Source organism: Urocitellus parryii, chromosome 4 (assembly GCF_045843805.1).
Source record: "Urocitellus parryii isolate mUroPar1 chromosome 4, mUroPar1.hap1, whole genome shotgun sequence".
NCBI classification, from domain to species: domain Eukaryota; kingdom Metazoa; phylum Chordata; class Mammalia; order Rodentia; family Sciuridae; genus Urocitellus; species Urocitellus parryii.
The window spans coordinates 131,424,312-131,447,569 of record NC_135534.1 but is presented as its reverse complement, the minus strand read 5'-3'; the positions used below and the strand labels follow the sequence as shown (position 1 = coordinate 131,447,569).

General features: G+C 41.0%; 1 protein-coding gene across 4 annotated transcripts in view; it reads right to left on the bottom strand.

The window, feature by feature from the left end:
* Nucleotides 1-23,258, bottom strand: part of LOC113200928 (TLE family member 1, transcriptional corepressor) — a 92,079-nt gene that overhangs the window by 32,567 nt on the left and 36,254 nt on the right. For 2 of the 4 annotated variants that reach the window (XM_026414530.2, XM_026414532.2), the window contains exons 7-9: nucleotides 13,651-13,855; nucleotides 12,896-12,912; nucleotides 767-883 (exon numbers count right to left, since the gene is read on the bottom strand). In XM_026414530.2, the coding sequence (XP_026270315.2) occupies nucleotides 767-883; nucleotides 12,896-12,912; nucleotides 13,651-13,855 (339 nt within the window). The remainder of the gene's footprint in view (nucleotides 1-766; nucleotides 884-12,895; nucleotides 12,913-13,650; nucleotides 13,856-23,258) is intronic. The other 2 variants (XM_026414531.2, XM_026414533.2) reach the window with 1 other exon arrangement.

The following is a 23,258-nucleotide window of genomic DNA, read 5'->3' as shown; positions in this document are numbered from 1 at the left end:
TATTAAATTGCTGAGGCTGGCTTTGAACTTGCAATCCTCCTACCTCAGACTCCTGAGCCCCTGCAGTTACAGGTGTGCACCACTTCGCCTGGCTTCAAATTTTTTACTCTATTTGTGCATAAGTGGCTACCAAATTTGCAAGGTCCAAGACAAAATGGAAATTCAAAGCCCTCATTCAAAAACTGAGATTTCAATGATGGTAAGATGAGACCCTTCTAGAAGCAGGGCCCAGTGCAGCCTTATGGTCCACAAAGCCACACCTAAATTTTCAAAGTCCCTCTTGCAGATCACTTCTTGAACTTCTGGCTAAGATTAAGTGAAGAATAACTAAGACAGTTTAAAATGTAAAATTAAGTCCAAAAGAAGCATAATTTACAGCCCTAAAGGAAAAGAATATTCTACAATATAAGAGTTTACCTCTTTTTAATGTTTTCTTTTATGTGTATACAGGCAACAGAACCCTGGGCCTGGCACACGCAAGGTAAGCCTTAACACCACTGAGCTATATACATTCCCAGCCTTTTTTTCTTTGTCTTTTAATTTGAGACAAGGTTTCATTAAGTTGCCCAGGCTGATCACAAACTTTTGATCCTTTAGTCTCCCAAGAGGCTCAGATATAGGCATGTACTACCATGCCCAGCTCTGAACTTACCCTTACCTTAAGGGATGTGGAATTATAATGGAAATCTTAGATTACACTTAGACATTCACGTAGAAAGTAGGCAGTAAGCAAACAAACAGTATTCAAAGTCTTTTATTTACTTACATAGTGGCTAGAATCCTTATCATCCACCTTCCGTTTTTTGATGTCATTGGAAAATTCGGGCCCATTTCTGCGTTTATCTGTACCTCTTAGACTGTCTGGGACCAAAAGGGAATTACTCTACAAGACAAAAAAAAAAAAAAAAAAAATGTATATATATATATCTCTCTCTCTCTCTCTCTCAAAGGATTCTTTGCCGGTCTCTTTGTACACATGAAAACCCAACCTGGAAGTGGGAACTGTTTTAGAAAGGTGATACCTATACAACCTTTTATTCCATTTAAGTCATCTGTCTGAAGACTTTGATGGCAAACATTTAAAGAGCTTTCCCCACTTAAAAGGACCCTGTCTTTGGTATCAAACCTTACAAATCCTGGTGAATCCTTCAGGCTCTGCTCACTCTAAATGTGCTCCTGTTCTATCTGGTGCTGGAGAAATTGGGAGCTTGCTGTTTGTGCGTGGATGTGTGTTTACTCTGTCAAGAATATGAAGGACTGATGAGCAAATCTTGAGATTGCTCCACTAGGCATATTCTATAACTCTTAAGAGTCACTGTGTACCACTCTAAACAGACACAAAAGAAACAGGTGGGATTAACAGCATGGTTTCCTAAAAGGCAAATCACATTTTCCATAGCAACGATAAAGGAACTTTTGAATTCTTTTAATTTATTGTTGAAAATAAGATTTGGTGTTGCTCGCCAGAAGCACTGAAACTTAAGTCCCACAGGGGAAGAAATCTCAGCCTGTGACGCTTCAATAGCAAGACCAGCTCCCACACACAAAGCAGGAACAAGGACTAATCTCTTCCACCAGCCACACAGGATACTTTCATTGGCATATGCTGAGTGCGAACTGTTGACCCAAAGAAAACAGGCATTTGAGATATTTTAGGGTCACATGACATGATCTGACATCCCTTCAATTCCCATCTCCCCTTGGGCTAAGGCATGAGAACATGTTACAATGAGTTCTTTTAAGAGCAGGATTAGCATATGCAAGGAGGCAATTTGTTCAGTGATGTGTTACTGCCCTGAACGACTGTGAATGAGCTGTGTGCAAAAACCTCCCTTCACAAAGCCCAGATAACCCCAATTTCTGAAAGATGTTTGAGAACTAAAAGCAGGTGTCCAGGCCAACAGACAATTATGCTATCTTCCTGTGTCACAATTTAAAATAAAAAAGGGCAGGGGAAATCTTTAGGTTAGACCACATCTGAGGTGACAATATATACCAGGAGCAAAAAATCTTATGGTCCATTTTTTAAGGCCATGAGTTTTTGATCCCCACCAGACAGAGGTATAATCAATCAGCCAGGTGGCTGGCTCTCAAATCTCCCCTGGGAAAAACCTGGACCCCACCATAGGAGTGCTCCCAGCTCAACCTCACACAGGAGGAAATCAAAACGGAGGACCAGAAGGCAACACGAAGCCTCGTGGCCCACTTCAGGGGCTGATTCTAAAGTGAGCTGAGCTCTTTTATTCCTGACTGTTGAAGCTACACAAATGCCAGGAGGCTCAGATAAAAGGAGGTAGAGGGAACTAGGCAATTCAATATGGAGAAGCTCAAAGTAATGGCTTTACCACAGGGGCTGGGGCTGAAAGGTGAGCTGGCTGCATCCCTGAACTAATTACCTTCATAAATGTCTGCTAAAAACTAACCTCTTCAACCCAGTCCCTCCGCCTGACAAAGGATGCGGTAGAATTAACACAACTCCAGGAAGTGCTTAAACACACCTGCCTCTGTTCTAAATCATTTCAGCCCCAAAGTCTCCTCCGGCTCGGCAAATGCAGCAAGGGAAAGGCACATAACTCACTCTACTTCCCAACTGCACAGGTACCCAGCGAAACATGTCAAAGAATCCAGGTCCACTGCAATTTCAAAGTCTCTTTCCACAAGGCTATCTTTACAGCCCTCCTGTGTGATTAGCACCAGGCATCCAAACCACTCACCATTCCAAAATGGTTTCTTAACGTCTTATTTTAAAAATCACGTCCAGTGGAATTGGGAATGTCAAAAGTAAAGTGTACCTCTGTTAGGAGCTACACAGTGTTAGAAACATCTCTATAGCTGGCCCTTTAAGGCTCTCAGGCCTCTGCTTCTACAAGTTAGAAGTCATTACTGTAACTTCCGCACGAGCAGCTTAAATGAAGTCTATAATCTGAATGGGTTTTGAAAAGCTCTGAAGTTCCTCTAAATTTGGACTGGGCTGGTAATTAGCATCCCTGCTTTATCTGAAAATTGGCCCCATTCAACCCGCAGACTTCAACAAGATGTCTCTTCATACCTTTGATGCTGTAAGACCGCCTCAAAACAGGGCAGCAAAGGGGTGGGGGCTGAAAAGGCCTGGGCGTGAGATCCAGGGCATCCCGGGCTCCCACTGATGTGCAGCACCAGCCCACCAAAAACACACCACGTCCTTGAACCTTTGTTTCCTGCAACCCAGTTCTGTGGGTGACTGGCCGACTTTCCAGTCCCGACACTGCTCTGGTGGTGGTTCTAGATATAAGCAAACAGTTCCAGCCTAATGAGCTGCACTGGCAGCCAACAGCAACCGTCTGGTTTCTTAACTACTGTCTAGGGGATCCTTATCTTTGTGGTTCCCTCGTTTGTTCTCCAGAAACCCAAAGTGACTTTGTGGGTATTGCTACATGTCTCAAGATACCCAAAATATTTTTCCTTCATGCACCATCTGCTACTTCTTCCTTGGCTGAAGGGTGGAACACAGCCATTTTGCCAGTCACGATACACCACTTGTATGAATCTCAAGTATTAAGAGACGATACCTGATATTGACTGAAAATCCTTTAGCTTCTTCAAAATTTAGGATTCTGTGTTGATAGAGTAACTATTGTACATACTGAACAAACATTTCAGAGGAGACCAAATTGCAAAAGAATGAAACTGAGGTTGTTTTGCTTTAAGTAACTTAAAAAGTCACACACATTCCAGACAATTAGACTCAAACCAGGAAAGAGACCAAAACAACCTTCAAGAGATACTTTTCATCCCCCTCATTTTATCTGGAGCACTATGATGTCCAAGCCAGGGTGATTTGCCTAGAGCAGCTCTTCCTACCACCTACAGAGTCCAATTATGTCAAAGTGCCACCCCTCCCAGACTGGAGATTTCTCAGCTCAGATTCTGTACCCAGAACACTTATACCCTAGTAAAAATCACTCAAAACCCACACTGGCTCTTTAAACTGCCGTGCTTAACATTCTGACAATGTCTCACGCCTGCTTCTCTGACACTCCTCCTAACCAACAGTCAACAATCTGGTTCTATGCCTATCACTTCCAAAATACAAACATGTAACTATAAAAACTGGACATTTTACAGCCTACTTTAAAATGAACTGATCAGCCTGGTCAACACAGTGAGACTCTGCCACCAACTAGCAGTAATAATAATTTTTCAAAATAAAAATAAAATAAAATAAACTGAGAATAGTTCAAAATTCCTCATAAAAATCCTGCTGCTCATAACCTAAGCTATATCCTATCAAGGACCCCAGTAGAACCACAGCAGTCCACCTACACCCAGCACCAGTCCCACAGACTGCCAATCCCCACAGGTAACAGTTTTACAGACCTATTTGCCACTGCAGATGTCTCCTCCCAGAGTCCATTTCTTTTTTTTTTTTTTTTTAAAGATTTCAATCTACCAAATAGCATTCATCAAGTGGAATTCATTTTTCAAATATTTATCGGCCAAATAAATATTTAATTATGAATAAGACTTTTTTGATCAACATGAGAACCACTGTTATCACACTGATTGACAGACTCTCGTCCCAGCCAAGAAACTCAGTGTTTTATTTCACCTTGCAGCTGGTGAAATTTACATATCTGCCAGGACTTTCCAAACACTGTAAATACTGGGCAGATTTCTATCACAAATGTCCCAAGCACTGGGATTTCCAGACTGTATATAAGTTTCTCTTTAAGATTTTGTTAAGAAATAAACAAAATCATCTTATTTACCTGTGTTTTTATAGGAACTCAAAATAGGGAGTTATATAGCCTAGGGGAGATATTACAAACCTGAGCAAATCAAGATCCGAAAACACAGTGTTTTCAAAACAAACTTAAATTCTAAAACCATAATGATGTTCTACACCTTATGGTTGCACACGCTTATGGATGTAGAGCCAAGTAAAATGGTACAGGGACAGGCAAATCTGACAAGACTCAAAACGGAAAAGAAAAGATCCTCCCAGAATGCTCAATGCTAGCCAAAGAAAGAAGCCTGGCTGCATTTACACATAGAAACTACAACTGAGATGATCAGGTGCAGGTTAAGGGACAGGAAAGGCATGCTCCACAGCAAGAAAGGACCTCTCTCCCTCTTAAGAAAACCTAGAATTCTTTGGAGAACATCAAATCTTAGAGAACACCTTCAGGGGCAAGTGGTAAATTGTTTGGTATTATAATTAGATGCTTCTTAAGGGTCCACATCCACCCAACAGAGCAGAATGGCTATGTGAGGCAGAGAGCTTGTCAGAAGAAAAAGATTTTCCCTTAAAAGGACCTGCATCCTCTCTCTCGAGACAAACCGGAGTACAATTTCCTAACTGTGGGAACCCAACCTCCCCCTGCAGTGGTGGAATAGGTGCAAGTTAACTAGACAGTTGGCTCAGTGTTAGAACCCAGTGGGCAGAAGAGGCCAATACAGCCTATCAGATAAAACAAAAACCAAAGATCCCAATACAATTATAAAATCATACCTCCATTTAAGAACTTAGAATGCAAGGAGAAGAGTCTACTGAACTTCAGAGAGTAACCAGCAGAATAAAAAGAAAACATCAAGATTTGGACTTTGTATTACCCTCATGTTGACCATTTTAGAAATGGATGTTCACATTTTATGCTCTGAACACTCAAGATAAATATAGCAAAACCCTCGGTGCTTTAATAAGGATAAAGCCCAGTCTTTTATGGTCTTGTTCCAGGAATTTTGCTTTCTTTAGCAATCTAACAGTAATAGCTGTTCTCGACTACTGAAACAAATCTGGAAAATAACTCCAGAAACTATGAAAGAAAGGCTTAATGAAATGTTACACTGTCAATGCTGTAATGCTACCAAACACTAGTGACAGCAGCCTTCATGTATCTCGAGGACTCAGAGCAACTCTTCTGCCAACAAGTTTTAAACCTTGAAACCACCAGAAGCAAATCTGAAAGGAAAACCCACTCATGGATACAGCAGAGCTAGATGGGTTTCCCTAATGTGAAAATAATGCACATTATTCAAATGGTTTTCTTTAGCTGCCACACTGATTCCCCTTGGGAACTTTCTCTTCCCTGCAGGAAAAGTGTTTGTGTCAGAGGTACAGATTGGAAACTCGTGACACTTCATTTATCCTCAGTTACACTAAGACAGTGGGAACCTAATTTGCTAGCATACTCTACACTGACAATTAACTTCTCTGTGAACATTAAAACAATTAGGTAACTGCGCACCCCAACACATCTGTGTGCCTGCTCCATCTACACCTGGTACCAATTAAGCCATCACCCTGCGCTGTACTTTTTGCTGCCGTCCAATTGGTCACTCATGTGTTCTTCCCTGACATTTCGACAAATGTACTTTTAACCCATAAAACTAATGGGATCCTCAGTTGTCAACAACATGTAGAAAGTAGAGAATGTGTCCACGTGGCAACCACATCACAGCTCAGAACTGTGGACTGTAGCAGGTCTGAAGGTTGTGTATTTGTGCTTCCTAGCTCACGTGCAAAATACGGGAAAGAACGGAGTTGCTGAACTTCCTAGGAACTCACACTGTCAAGTGCAGATGGCTGACTCAGGAGGACTCAGGGAAAGTAGATGTTCTGCTAAGATGAAGTAAAGAGCCAGTGTATACTGGGGGTGGTTGGCACCTAAAGTCAAATAATGCCTTTCCTGTCAATCTCATACCCCTTGTGTCCTTTTATCTCCTTCTCCAGGTAAAGCAAAACAAAAGAAATATAAAGGCGGCAGGAGACAATAAATATAATTACTTAAAAACAGTGTCTCAGCTAGGCATGCTGGGCTGCAAGCAGGGTGTGGTGGCACACCCCTATAATGCCAGCAACTTGGGAGGCTGAGGCAGAAGGACAGGAAGTTTAAAGTCAGGCTCAAGTACTAAGTGAGGCCCTAAGCAACTCAGCAAGATCCAGTCTCAAAACAAAAAATAAAAAGACCAGGGATACAGCTCAGTGGTTAAGCAATCCCTGCTACTATAAAACAAAACAAAAAACTGAAGTGTAAAAATGACTTAGGAAGAAAGAAAAATGTTCTCTGCCTGCTTTTTTTAAAGCATGAAGATCCCTTTTTTCACTGCAATTGCTGTGAGTTAAACCTGGTTTTAATTACACTCAGACCCCAGCATCCATCTGGTAAGTGGCTGCACTTACATGAAACACACCTCTACCTGGTACAGGTGAATACAACCCCCAACAACCAAGACCTTTTCTTTCTTCAGGAATTCATCCTACTCTCAGCAGCGATGTCAGTTTTCCCAAAGAGGATCTGTATTTTAAGCACAGTTTAAAATCCCACTAGAGAAACCTGCAGAGGCAACAGCTTAAGAACACTTAAGTATTCTCTTCTGTGTCTAAAAATTGACATTTTAGGTGACTCATCTAAATATTAGCCTTTATTTCCAGGCCATAGTTTGACACGCCAGGTCAAAATTAATCCATAAATGTTTGTGCAAAACAGTTCTTGCACTGGGCAAGATGGTGCACGCCTATAATCCCAGTGGTTGGGGAGGCTGAGGCAGGAGGATGGTAAGTTCAAAGCCAACCTTTGCAAAAAGTGAGGCGCTAAGCAACTCAGTGAGACTCTTTGTCTCTAAATAAAATGCAAAAATAGGGCTGGGGATGTGGCTCAGTAGTAAAGTGCCCCTGAGTTCAATCCCCGGTAACTTCCCTCAGCTCCCCGAAAAAAACCCACAAAAATAGTTCTTGCTTGCTAGTCCCTGTACGTTAGGTGAAAGTGATGAGTTAATAAGAGCTGGGCTATTTCAAGATGCTGACACAAAGAACCATCAGTAAGTGCCCCAAGACATATAGATTCTCACTTTCACAGTGTTCCTGATAAAATCCGCATTTTTTTGGAGGTGGGGGACATGGCACTGAGTCCTTTTAAATTTATTTTGACACGGGGTCTTACTAACTTTCCCAGGTAGATCTAGCAAATTACTGCACCCCGATACAATTTGTGTGTTTTTGGTACTAGGGATTGAACTCAAAGACACTTTATCATTGATCCTCATCCCCCTGCCCTTCTTATTTTTTGAGACAGATCTCCTTAAGTTACCTACAGCCTAAGTTGCTGACCCTAGCTCTGAACTTGCGATCCTCCTGCCTTAGCCTCCCTTGAGCCACTGGGATTACAAGGAAGGAACCACAAATAATTGCACTGAGTGCAAGTGATAAAGCACTTATCGCCTTGCTGCTACTCTGCAAATGGGTGAGGACCACTCCTGAAGCACCTGCCTGCTCTGCTAGGCAACCACTACTGTACTCACCAGTTACAGAGGGGAGCCTTGCCTAAGAGCCAGAAACTCCCCAGGATCTGCCTTCACCAAAATTCATCTTCTTTTTACCACCCTTAAATGCTGTTGTGGCTCAAAAATTTTCAGGAAAAAGACCCATACTAATTTCTAAAAAAAAAAAAAAAAAAAAAGTCATAATTTCCTTCTTATCCTCTATAACATTTAATGTCATTCTAAGAAAAAGTAAAACTTTGGGTGGTCCTGAATTTGGAGCTAATCCCAGCTCTGTCAATTAGCTAGTCAAGAAAAGCTGGGAAAAAAGGGGGGGGGGAGTGACCATTTTGGTTGCCATGACTACCTTTAAGTTCCAAACATGAACCCCTGAAGCTTTTCAAGGTCAGTTATGGAGTGACAGCACAGTCCCTAGGACATGATCTAAATCTCGACCTCTATTATCAAGTGACCATGTGACCAGAAGCACCAGTCTCCTTGAGCTGTCTCACTGATAAAATGATGGTGCTGTCTTCTGACTGACAAGGTAGGTAAACAGTGCTCAAAATTTTCTGGATCAGGAACCCTTTTAAAAATTTGCTGAGATCTGATCTGTCCCCAGAACCACACACAAGGTCACTGACCCACGACAAGCATGCACACACCTTCAAAGCCCAATCATGAGCCCTGCCTAAATGAACACATCCTATCTATCTTCTAGAGTCTCCCCCAGACACCCTGGGGTACTCCTTGCTTTTCCAAATACCAATCACATGAATTAGATTTCAGTGTTAATACAAAAGTCATTTATCTGTGATATTAAGGGGGATGAATGAAAAATGGCAGCAAATGTATGTACCACCTCAAACCATGTTTGGCATATATTGGGTGCTCAGCAAGCATTTATTAACTGAATCAAGGTCTTTTTTAAACACACATTACTGTATTCATTAAAAGCCACAACTCTTTGTTGATTCTGTAGTTCCAAGTCTTTCAAGCAGTTGTATTTACATGACATTTCATTCAGCCAACATCTAATGCTCTTTATCTTTAAATTAATTGAAACATCTAAAGTTTTTTATTACTATCATATACTACTGAAGAAATAACAGCCTTTCTTAAGGTCATTTCATGTATCTTTGCTCAGCAGCTGCTCTCTCATAAGGAAACATACATTAAAAAAAAAAAAAAAGGAAGAAAGAAAGAGGTTCAAAGAATTAAAAAAGAGTCAAATTTAAAACCAAGCATGAAATCACAGAACATCCCTAAAAAATTATTGGCTTCATCATGTCCCCTGCTCAGAAATAGGAACTTAAGTGTTCATATTTTCACTGTTATTACTTTCATTTTCCAGGTTTTACATCAAAACAGATTGCTTATATTAAGGCTCATTTGTTTTCCTACCATAAAAGCTTAAACAAGTAAACTGAATAATTTTCTCTCTCTCTCTCTCTCTCTCTCTCTCTCTCTCTCTCTCTCTCTCTCTCTCTCTCTCACACACACACACACACACACACACACACACACACACACACATACACAATCTACCAACCCATTTTAGGCTCACAGCTAAAAATCCAAATATATCTGCAATTCCATCTAGATTCACCTAAGTCTCTGAATTTTGGGGGCATTTGATTTAAGTGTATTCAACACAGAAGAACAGAAAAAGGTAATAATAAGTCTTAGTCTCATTGAGGGCTGAGGTTCTCAGAGTTTGGTCCAAGGACCCATAAGTGTTCCAGAGACCCTTGATCTCTATGATGGCAGATTTCCTTCCCAAACAACAAAAAATAATTGTATCATAACAAATCAAATACAGAAGCTGATCAGAAACTAGCTAACCTCCTTTAAGCCAGGTACTAAATAAGTTTGCAAACATGTAAAAGAATGCCAATTCACCCTAATAAAAATCTGTTTTGGAAAATGGGGCTTCTCATTAATGATACTTATACTACAGTGATTTAAATTTTTTCTTCCAATTCAATAAAAATCAAGAAAAACAAGTTCTTAGGGGTCCTCAATTTTAATTTGAAGGGAGAAACAAACATCTGAGACCACAAGTTTTGAAAAAGATTGCTCCAGAGGCCCTTTACCTCTGTTGGCTTAAAAAAAAAAAAAAAAAAAAAAAAAGAGGCAGCAGTGCAATCAATTGACTTCTCTGCCAAGTGAAATTAGACTTCATAATTCAAACCACTTTATTAAATAAGTGAGTTCCTATTTTTATATATATTTTATGTATATTTTTATATTTTAGGGCCTAATAGTACACACATCACATTATCCACTGCTTCTTGTACTCAATTTTATACCAAGTTTGAAGAGCTCTTTAATTTTATATAACTGTAATGCAAAATCCCCCTTATGGGGACAGTGAACAATTTAACTCCTCTCTACAGACTGAACAAAATGTTTCAGTTAAAGTTAGTGCAGTCTTCCCATTTCATATCACCACCACCACTCTGCAGTAATTAGGCAGGAACACAGGTACACATACTATTCTGAAAACATTCATTGAAATGACCCCTAAAACTCGTTACAAATTTGATATGAAAAAATATACAAGTCAATAACACGTAAGTCACCACTTCATTTACATTATTGCACAGATCAGCTTATGCAATGACCCACTCCATTTTGACTGGAGAGTTGATTGACTACTAACTTGAATATGTGCACTTAAAAACAATATAGTCCCCTGAAATTCAAGAACTTATTTGTATTTCTTTTAAGGACACACTAATCAACCTTCCTCCCCCAATAAATAAGGTTTTTCAGTCAATAAATAAGATTACTGGACACTGAAATATAGACACATGCAGAGGTGTGAGGAACACCTGTACCAGCCTCAAGTGTGCAAACCTCAGAGTTCACGGCCCCAGCATCTCAGAGCCACAAGGCATGATGCATCTCTCCCACAACTGTGATGCCAATGTTACACAACTTCTGCTGAAAGTTTCTATTCTTCTGTTTTTCTGTATTTTTGTCATCTCTCCTCGGTTTTCTGAAAAAGGTATTGTGCTACGTGCCTACATACTTCTTAAACTGCAGACCCATCCCACAGTGCCTTACATGTAGTGTAAGTCAATATAGTCATTTGAGGTCTAAAAGTAATAATGAGGGAGGAAGTTGGATAAGAAGTCAGTCCCAGAGCTAAAAAATAAGTCCAAAAAAAAAAAACAACCCCAAATGGTAAAAACATGCAGCATGGGCTTTTCCAACGAAACTTCTTCTGCCATGTGCTTTCTGGTCCAGGGTTAGGTTTGATATGATACTCTACCAAATGAACCTGGCAGAAAATAATGGTGAGCTATAGGAATATCGAGACGGCAAAACATATAAAGGTCACCTCCATAAATCAAAGCAAGTTTACTTCAATGTGTACTTTGTGTGTTGGGTATTTTATTTCCTAGCTATAACATATTGTCCCTCCCTTTCCACTCCCAATGTTCTCCAGAGAAAACTTGTAGTATGAAAATTTTAAAAACTAGCGACCTCTGCCTTTAACCATGCCCCTCCTCTAAACATATCCTAATACATGAAGCACACAAAGATCTGTCTCAAAGACAATTTTAAAAGCAACTATTTTTCTAAACAGAGGAGGGAGAGGGGGAAATAAAAAAATTATCAAACTGAAAAAAATTATGTCTTCCGCCCAAACTCCTAACAAAAAAGTACCAGAACAGGGCCGGGAGGTACAGCTCGGTAATAAAGCACTTGCTTGGCATGTTAAGGGCCCTAGATTCCATCCTCAGCATGAGAAGAAAAAGTATCAGAATAATTCCAAAATTCAGTATCACATTTTTTACGGTCTTAAAAATGGTTAAAATAGTGTTATGTTCAGAAAGAAGGGGAAAGAGGCAAAAACTGTAGCAATCCTACGTGAAGAGGGTAAAGTTTTCATTCATTATTCGCTCCATGATATTTGAGAGATGCATTTGCAACACAGGTCTACCCACAGCTAACTAGCAGATGCATGAATACTCCAAATGTGCATCATATAAAATGGGTACAATTTAGTCTGGTGAAAAAAATGAGCTCTGTAAGCACATAGCCCTGCCCACTGAATTTCCTTGTTTGTAAGCATTTGCTCAGATGCTTAGATATCTAAAATAAAATGGAAATTCAAGTTTGTACTCCAAGAACAATTATACAAAGAAAACTAGATATGGAAACCTAGCAACTAAGATGCGTTTGCAGAGGATAATGAATGGTTTAAGTAGAAGCAACACATCACTAACTTACTTCACATATGGATGGTGACTTCTTGTCTGTAAAGCTGATTTAAGATAAAAATGAATATTCTTAAACTACATGAAACCAGGTCTCAGAATGCAATGATAAGCCTATTTTTAAAGTGGGTCCTGGATACATACAGATCAAAGTGTATTTCCAGGTAAGCAATTACTGCAAACAGCTTTACCTCCAAATCATGCCCCTCTCGTCTAACACAAATTTTGTTTAAAAAAAGAAAAAAAAAAAAAAAAAAAGAGAAGAGGGGAAATAGTCATAAAAGACAAATACTTTTAATTAGAAGCAAAAGAAAAACCCAGGTCACTGAGAGATGGGGAGTGTGGGCCTGACTGCGCTGAGTTTGCAGAGGGCGCTGGCAGGTGTTGGGGCTGTGTTCGTGTGCAGCAGGCGCTGGGGTACTTACTGTGCCCGGCTCTCTGTCTGCTCCCGAGGTTACCAAGAAACGCACAGACATGCCCGTTCAGACACAGAGGCAAGAACAGAAATAAAAAAAAGGGGGGAATAATTAGAACACAAGCCCCAAACAGTTTTAAAAATGGCTTTTATTTATATAAGTCATTGCACATTCCTAATACAGTGATTTCCTGAAAATTACAGTATTTTGTAAACATAAGATTTACAGTTTAACCATTCACAAAGCCTATTTTTTTAAATTTCTTGACAGAATAAATTACTTTTCTTCAAAAAATTAGTCAAGTGCAATTTTGCCCAATATTTAATGCATACTAGAATTAAAGCCTATGAAACTAAGTAGTAACAGATGCAATTATCAAACCTTTCATTTGAACACATTCACTTTCAAATTTAACTTCTTATTTCGCCCCATTTAACAACATTACTTTCTTTGAAAATTACCCAATTAAGCAGTTAACAGTTTTCCATAATATGGTACAGGCCACTGGCATTAACTAGGCAGTTGCCAAGATGTCAAGATGCCTGCAAATCTAGTGAGATTGAGAAATCTACGATGCCCACGGCAAACCCTGCAAACTTCCAGGGTGAATTGAATTGTGTGTCAGTGAAAGCTTTGCGACAGTTCCTCTTATCTCATTGTTTGCTCTCTGTATAGGTTGGGGCTTTCGTTAGCGATGCACGCAACTTTGCAGCACTGTCTGAGTATGAGGTCAAAGTCCTAATCCGGTTTGCCCGGCCTCTCACCTCTGTGGTGCTCTGCATCATGGTGCTTCTTGTCATCTTTTATTGCCAAGTGAGACTGCCCACTCAGAGCACTAGACAGCGCGAGAAGGCTGGCACTGCCCCCGAGGGGCGGGATGCCAGGAGGCTGCAGTCCTGAAGGGTGAGGCGTTAGGGGTACCGGGGGTCCGTGGCCATGAGAAAGATGCTGAGCTTGCAACTGCTGCTGCTGTTCGCGGTGGTGAGAAGAGGATGGGGGAACAGGAGGAGGACGTGGTGGTGGTGGGGATGAAGCACACCCAGAGGGGAGAAACACAAGAGAGGATGCAAGAAACAGACAGGACGTTGGACATACACACAGAAGGGACAGAGACAGGGAAGAAAGGGGGAAAATGAGATTAGTACTTTCAATTCATCAAAAGCTTTCACCCTTGCAATAACTTCTCCCCACCATCCCCAAAATCAAACCCTCCGATCTACACTGTCACTTCCTGGCATAACTCATGCCCTGGGAGTAGAGATGCTTATTATAAAGCAAGTCTGGCTAAGTCAGTAAGTACTTAAACACAAGTTTCATCTCTAAGCGCCTCCAGGGACAAAATCTAGTGTGTCACTGAGTCTAAGATGCTGCAGATTTTAAGACTCCTCTTGATTTCAGCGCAGTGGAGTTGGGGGTGGTAATGTTCAACCGACAGTTCAACAACCACACCCTGACTAGTCCCAGTGACCTGGTCATTGCCCTTTACCCTAACACAAGCTATGATGAGACAAAATCAAATGCTACCTTCAATGAACAGAACCCTGAAAAAAAAAAAAAAAAAACCAAAGTAGTGTCTGGCTCTCTCTCCAGCACCACTCAGGCTTGTGTGTCCCTGTGTCACCAAGTCCTCCCTGAACTGTGAGAAAGCACAATGTTCCCATTTCTCAGAAGGAACCCAGGCTCAAAGGCACTACTGAGGTCCCCCCCACCCCCAGGCAGCAAAGGACTGCAGTCATTTCCGAAGCCCCATAGAGCCGCACTCCTTCTCATACCGTTCCTCGGGGGTGGGGGTCAGGGGTCGTGACAGCTAAAAGAAACCTTAGAGATAAAGCTTTGCTTACGGGCCCTTTCTCCCAAGCCCCCTACCTCAACCCCACTCTTCCTGTAACAGATGAAAACACTGACACTGGGACCCAGAGAGGATAAGAAGTTTGACAAGGAAAACACATCTCACTGACCCGTGTGGGACTCCAGCCAGGGAGACCCGGGGCCCCCTCCCACCGAAGCACTGGGCCTCTGTCGCATCACCCACTCCAAAGGTCATAAATCTGTTCACATTATACAGAACCGCTTCTCTCATATTATATTTAAAAGCATGTTGTACAAAATGAGAAAGTATCCAAGAAATGGCCCCTGCATCATAAATCTGGACACATTTCAGCTGTCCAACATAAAACGCGTTTTTGATGAGACAGTAAAAACGATTAAAGCTCAATTTCTAAGGTGTAATGTTAGAAAATTCTTAAGATTCTGATTTGTGCTCACTTCTCTGGGGCTCAATTACTCGTTTTATTTATCATCCCTTTGCACATACTGAATATATTAAATCTTCATGCCAGATCTACAGTCACTTCCACCCAGACCACAGATTTTTAGTTGAGTCCCAAACACGCTTCCCACCCAAGAATAAATCACCATCTTAAAATCAGAAAGCAGTAGCTGCTGCAATTGTACAGTGAATGTTCAACCACTCCTATAACCTTTAAAAGAAATTTTTGTGCACACTGTACATACAGGGGGGTTGAACTTGGGGGTGGCTCCACTCCTGAGCTACAACCCCAACTCTTTATTTTTTGAGATTCAGTCTGGCCAAGTTGCTGAGGCTGACCTCCAACTTGCAATCCTCCTGCCTCAGCCTCCTGAGTTGCTGGGATTATAGGCCTGCACCACCACGGTGGATGTAAAAAAAAAAAAAAAAATCTTTATGAGTGCAACATCTTTAAACTTCCATCCCTTTTTTAGAGAGCCTCATTGAAATTAGAGGGAGAAATGGAAAAGGGGTGGGGAGTGACCTTAACAGCATTCCTGAAAAGCATACTACTCATTCACCATCTGAGATCATAATAACAATTTCTTTATGTGTAAAATCACCTTCCTGTCATCCCAAAGACACTAAATCTTGCTCTGTCACTTTCTAAGGGCTGGGCAGCAGTGAGACATAAAACTGAAGAAGCTGGCAGCGGCATCACGGTCCACTAGGCATGCTCATTAGCACTTAATTAGGAACTAGACACCTGCCATAAGAAATGTGCTCAGAGAAGGATGAGGAGCAGGTCTGCCCTACCAGCAATTACTATCATTACTTGGAGAGTAAGAGCTATGTCCGGCTTCTGGGGGGGAAGGCAATGATGCATACACAAGCAAGTGCAGCGGGGTAATTAAGCACGGCACTGATTAAAAGAAGATGAGAGAGGCCAAGCAGAGGGGAAGGGATGTAACTACAGGGTGGAAGACAGCATTCTATCCCCTCTCTGCATCCCCACTCCCCAAAATATCCAGAATGGAGCCACTGGAAGGGCCCCTTTGGAGGTGGGATCAAACGTACCAGATTTGTATCTGGAAACACAAGACGGAAGTAGAGACTTTACCCCCAAAGTCCAGGTTAGCCTCCAGAAATATAAAGAGGAAAGCAGACCCTGACATATTACTGAAAAGAAGGACTAGCTTATGTAACAACAGGGCTTTGTCACAGCTGTGAAGTAATCTGTGTAGATCTATGCTTTAAACCCAACAGTTAAGCTGATAACCAGCAACAGGGACATTCAACAGCATACCTGGCCACAGAGAACTCCCGTGTCTACCCTACTCTGGCTTTCCAGGCCCCCTGAAGAAAATACCTGTCTATCACTAGAGGAAACGGGTATTGGGTTCTTTCATCCTGAGCTCAGCCATCTCGAATGCTGCTGCTGTGTCCCCCACCTCCCAACTTCATGAAGAAAAGGAAAATCTTATCAAACTAGAAACAGTAACAACCAGACGGGTCCCCACTGTGGAAGACGTTGTGGTTCCAGGAGATGGGGATCTACTGCCTCACATTCTATCTCTTGATCCTGCTGGGCAGTGCTCCTGGATACTATAATATATCCATGTTCATTATCCAGCCTGAGCTCAGAACAATCTTAAGGCAGGAAGCATAGGTACTGGACTCTCATTTTCCCAGATGAGACTCATTCACAGCAGTCTAGCCAGGAAGCTCTGAGCCAGTGGGAGGACTTGCAAATTTCTGTTTTGTAGAACATGCTCTAAAGAGCATTTCTCCTGTAACTCCAGCAATCCAGTCCTGGTGCCAGCACAAGAAGAGGGCAGTTTCCACTGGATCCTTCACCCTTCGCTCCATGCCCAGCCTGTGAGATGCTCTCCAAAACACCCAGTCCCATGCACCCAGGGACAAATCCACCACCACTATCCAGCCTTAACAGCAGTGACCAATGGAAGTTTGTTCATAGATTTCATGAGCACCACCTCTTTCATTTCACTTCTCAATGCCTGTCCCTACCTCTGCAAAAAAGGAGGACATCATTTGCTCCTGCTCTCTTCCAAGGAAATTTTCAAGTAACAATCAAGCTTTCAGACATAGTTCTGGGTTCTTTCCAGAAGTAGATACTTTATAAGTAAAAAGTATTTTTTCATTTAAAATTAATCTAAATGAATATAGAGAGCCCATATTTTTTTTTAAAGAGAGAGAGAGAGAGAGAGAGAGAGAGAGAGAGAGAATTTTAATATTTATTTTTTAGTTCTCGGCGGACACAACATCTTTGTTGGTATGTGGTGCTGAGGATCGAACCCGGGTCGCACGCATGCCAGGCTAGCGCGCTACCACTTGAGCCACATCCCCAGCCCTAGAGAGCCCATATTTAAAGAGTAAAATGGTTAACTCCAAAAGGGTAGCCCACACCATCCATGCAACATGGCTCCCCAAGACGATATGATACCACCCTCACCAAAAGGAGAAAGGATGAATGCCAGTTAAAGAATATATTTTAGGGCAAAAGTGATACTGGCATTGTTCTATAGCCAAAAACCCAATGGCTCCCACAATCAGGGGGATTTACATACATATATCCTCTGTGGACCAAAATCTGCTTCCACCATTTGGAAAACTACAAGATGTTTTACAAAACGACAGCAAGGCAGATTCAACCTTCTATGTGGTCACTAATTTATAAAGATCAGGAAATTATTTTTAAAGTTAACGCTTGCAAGAAACACAAGCAAAATAATTTATACAGCTACTAGTAAAGATGTTTCTGAACCAGACACTGTGGTACATGCCTGGCACCCAAGGAAACTGGAAAGCTGAGGCAGAAGATCCAAACTCAAGGCCAGCTTTAGCAATTTAGTGAGGTGCTGTCTCAAAAACTAAGACTCAGGAGGCTAAGACAGGAGGACTACAAGTTCAAGACCAGCCTCAGACACTTAGCTAGTCACTAAGCAAACTTAGTGAGACCCTGTCTTAAAATTTGAAAAAAAAAAAAAAAAAAAATTTTTAAGGGCTGGGGATGTAGCCCAGTGGTTAAGTGCCCCTGGGTTCAATACTTGGTACACAAATATAAAAATAAAAATAACTGGGGATGTGACTCCTAACACTGTCTAGATATTGATGGTTGTCACATGGAGGCGGGTGTTAATGACATCTAGCAGATAGAGGCCAAGGACGCTGCTGAACATCCTACATGCACAGGACAGTGCTCCACTACAGAGAACTTTTGCACTCAAATCATCAACAGTCTGAGGTTGAGAAATGACAATCAAGACCTAACCTGGAATCCTGTCCCATTACATTTTGTCTTTGTTTCTTTTTGCACTGCTTGGATCTGAACCCAGGGCCCTGTACATGCTGGGCAGGCACCCTACCACCGTGCTACATCCCCAGCCCTGTCCCATTACATTGGAATTCATGTTCTTATATGGCAAATGACTAACAAATTGCTGTTTAAGAAATAAAAATACTTTTCAACATTCAAGCTTTGACTGTCCCTTCATCACCATCTGAGGCCCCTGTCGCAACTCAAAAAACTGAACATCTGCTTTCCAGAGATCCCACTAACAATTTCGAAATTAAAAACCACCACCACCAACAACAAACACCCTCGTATATTTTATGAAACAATCTGGGAAAGAGCTACGCTGAGAACTTTTCACCTAGTATTCTGGTGCCTCAAAGGAAATTATGGAAAGGTTTAGGCTTGAGGATAAGGAGATACACGCACTTGCTCTAACTGAAACAATCTGAATATGCAGAGAATGAGACAAGAAAAACAAACACCAAACCCAGAGTTAATGATACCGAAAACCCACAAGGAATAAAGTAACCTCATCCATGTCAAACAACAGCCACGCGTTTAGAATTTTAATTCACATTTTACTTAGTGCAGCTTGGGTCAATTATGTTCCTATAATGAAATTGACTTTGCTGTTTACATTCAAGGCTGTAATGTAATGGTGTAGCGGTTTCCACATTTTGGCTTCTAAAACACAGGTGTAACACACACATGGCTTATGGCCACAGAATTGCCAATACAACTGAAGAGGACACTGGGTCCTTCCCAAAGGTGGCCAACACCCACCTTTTCCTCTCGGATGCTCGGCTGCATACCACTGACCAGGGAATCAACTTGAGTTTCTGAAATGTAACCCACTTATAATCCTAGGAAAAACTAGGTCGCAAAAATCACAAACTTGACCCAATCAGACCTAAAACCATGCCCTGAAGTGGCATCTTGAATGCTAAGAGTGACAGTAAGTGGCATTTATAGCACTTGGTATGTAAACTCTTTTAAAAAGGGGGACAGAAATGTGAAAAGCAGCATTTGTTGACAGCTCTCTCCAAATCATTCTTCCATGATTTCTGCTATTTCCTTATTCCTTTACACACTCGGTTCTTATTGTGGGAGAACTGTAGAAAAAAGAAAATCAGTAAACAAGTGGGGAAGGGCAGCAGTAATATCAAGGACACTGCAGGAGCTGCCTGCAAACCTCCCATTATGTGAATGGCCTCTCTGGTGAAGAGGAGGAAAGAGGGGCAAAGATGATAAAAAGGTAGAAAGTGCTTACTTTTGCCAAGAATTTGAAGCCACTTGAAGACCAAAAAAAAAAAAAAAAAAGGTTACAGTGCACTGAAAGGTCCCATCTCAATGCAGGAGTCCCCAGAAATTGACACCAGCACTATCTAAGGGAGAAAGGCTTTGCAAACAAGGCACCTGAACAATAGAAAAACAACAGCAGCAGCAAACAACAAAATAAAACCCACCCAATAACAAGCCACTGAAAAACTGGACAGGTCTGGGGATGTAGCTCAGTCAAGGAGGAGCAATTGCCTACCATGTGCAAGGTGCTGGGTTTCATCCCCAACATGGCCTACCTCCCAGAAAAGGTCAAGGACCTAAACAGGCATTTCTCATAAGACATAAATATGATCAACAGGAATAACTTTTTTTAAAAAACGCTCACTATCACTAGTCACCAGGGAAATGCAAATCAAAATCACAATAAGATAGGCCTCACACCTCTTTGGACAGCTATTATTAAAAAGAAAAGAGCTAAATATTGTTAAGGGTATGAAGAAAAGGGAACTTTTCTACACTGTCACTAGGAAGGAAACTGGTTAAGCCATTATGGAAAACAATTTGGAGGTTCCACAAAAAATCAAAAATAGAACTATATGATACAGCAATCCCATTTCTGGGTACACGTCCAAAGGAAATATCTACACTCCCATGTTGATGCAGCTTTATTCACAATACCCAAGAAATGGAAACAACCCAAAAATTCACCATGAAATGAACTGATAAGGAAAACGTGATACATATGCACAATGAAATTATATTCAGCTTATAAAAAGCAGGAAATAAGCCAGGCTCAGTGGCAAAAGCCTGAAATACCTACAACTCTGGAGGCTTGCAAATTCAAGGCCAGCCTGGGCAACTTAGCAAGACCCTGTTCTCTAAATAAAATTAACAGGGCTGGTGATATAGTTCAATAGAAGAGTGCCCCAAGGTTCAACCCCCTAGTACCAAGGATGGGGGGTGGGTGCGGGTAGGAAATAATATCATTTGTGACCACATAGATGAAGCTGGAAGACATTATGCTAAGTGAAATACGGAGGATTCAGAAAGACAAATACCCTATCTCACATATAAGTAGAATTTCGCACAAAGTACAAGGTTGTTGTAGTTGCCAGGGGTTGGAGGAAGTGAGAAAGCACTGGTCAAAGGGTACAAATTTTCAGTTTATGCAAGATAAGTTCCAGAGATCTAAAGTATAGCATGGGGACTACAATTAATAACACTGTATTGTGCACTTGAAATTTGCCTAACAGGGTAGATCTTAACTATTCTCACTACACACCCACACGCACCCACTAACTGTGAAGTAAAGTGATGTGAGGATATGTTATCTAACTTGATCATGGTGATGATTTCACAATGTATACATACATCAAAACATCAAGTAACACCAGAAGCAAAATTGATTCCAATGTAAGCAGGCATGTACCAAAACAAAGAGCCCAAACCTTAACAATCTGAACTCATCTTTACTCTTACTGTCTTTCAGCTAATCCACAGGCTAACTCATTCCTTATGACCATGCCCTTGCTCATCCCACCTTCCCTGCATGACCCTAATGATCATGGAAAACATCAGAGCCCCAGGACTTAAAGGCCTAAATTAAAGTTAAGTTTTAAAAACCCATGATTAGGTGGATCCACTTCAAAAACCTTACAGGCTTTAGATGAAAACATGTTCAACATCATTAGCCACCAAGGAAATGCAAATTAAAACCACAAGGAAATACCAGTTCATACCCAACTAGATGACTACAATCAAAAAGATGGACAAGAGGTGCTGGAGAAGATACAGAGAAACTAAAATTCTCATACACTGCTGTAGAGATGTAAAGTGGTGCATCCACTATGGAAAACAGGCTCAGAAAGTTAAATATAAGTGATCAGTCAGGTGTGGAGATGTGCATCTATAGCCCCAGCTACTGGGAGGCTGAGAGGCAAGAGGATCACCTGAGCCTAAGAGTTTAGAGACCACTCCGAGCAAAAGAGTAAGACACCATTTAAAAAAAAAAAAAAAAAAGATGAATACACACCCAGTGTAACCCTACATCATGTACAACCACGAGAATGGGAAGTTATGCCCACAAACTTATGAATGGGTAAACAAATGTGGTATACTGACACAATGAAATATGATCACCCATCCAATAAAAAAGGGGACTTGAGTACTAGTGCATTCCAGAATTTGGAAAACTTTAAAAACCTTACGCCATTAAGCTAAGTAAAAGGAGCCTAACTCAAAAGGCAACATAGAAATATGATTTCATTTATACAAAATGATCAGAATAGGTAAATCCACAGTGATAGAAAGGAGACTGGTGACTGCCAAGGGTTAGAGGAGGGGACATGGGATTTCTTTTGAGTATAATAAAAATATTCAAGAATTTTTATTACACAATAAAAATGGTGATGGTTACACAAATTTGTAAATATACTACAAACCACTTAAGTGTGTTGAGAGGATTTGATAGTATGTAATTACATCTCAATAACAAACACACAGACATAATCCCTAAAATAGGTCTTCAGCTTCTACTCTAGAGCATTCTTCTCTTTCTGAATAAAGAGGGAAAAATTTTAAAATGCCTTTTCCAAAGACATCAAGTAAAATCACATGAAAATATGTAGAGAAATATTAAAAACAATGCTTCAGCAACTTTTCTATTAACTATGACTACACAGAAAAATCCAGATACTGAGGCCAAGACCTGCAATTGTCAAAGATACCCAGTGGTATTCTGAATTTAAAAATTAACCAAAGGAGACAAAGGCATAAAAAGGACTTCCTTGCAATGCTGCTCCTTCCCTTTGAAAATTTAATGAAAGGACTAGGCCGTTGGAATGCAAGTGGAGGGTATGTCACTAAACCTAAATTGGTGGAGCTAGAAGATCCCGGTTTGTTGTAGCTATATAGTCTTCTCTTGGTAACAGGATACGCAGCTTTATTCTCCTCGGGTGAATTTGTTTTACAAAGAAATTTACAGCTGGGTTACTGATGGGCTTTCCAGGGATTAGCTACATACTCATAAGAATAAGAGGCTAACCTCACCCTCTTAAACTTCACACACTACAATCCTATAGACAGCTGACAGCTACAGCCAAAGGAGGAAAAAAAAAAAATCCAACATTTTGCTAATCCTTAAACCAATCATCTCATGCAACAGTGGAGAGCCCTTCCAGTCTACAACTCAATCTCCTAGGGAGACAAAGTTACCTCCTGTGAACACACCATGAGTCTGTATTTGGGGCCATCCCCTCCACAAACACACAGATATCACCTAATACCCTCCACTATTTTTATTTCATACTAAGTTGCTTGAAAGCAGAGTGTTATAAATTTTGTGGAAATATACAAAAGCACTGCTATAGGAAATTTTTTCACATTTTCTTATACCTAACAATCAGCACAACTAGAAATCTGGTATTTTGTGGATAGAAGGACAATCTCCACTGGTCATCTGTCCACTTCTTCTTTCTTTCTCCTTCCAACTCTGTTACAACGGTGCTTGTAACTCTGGGTCAACAAAG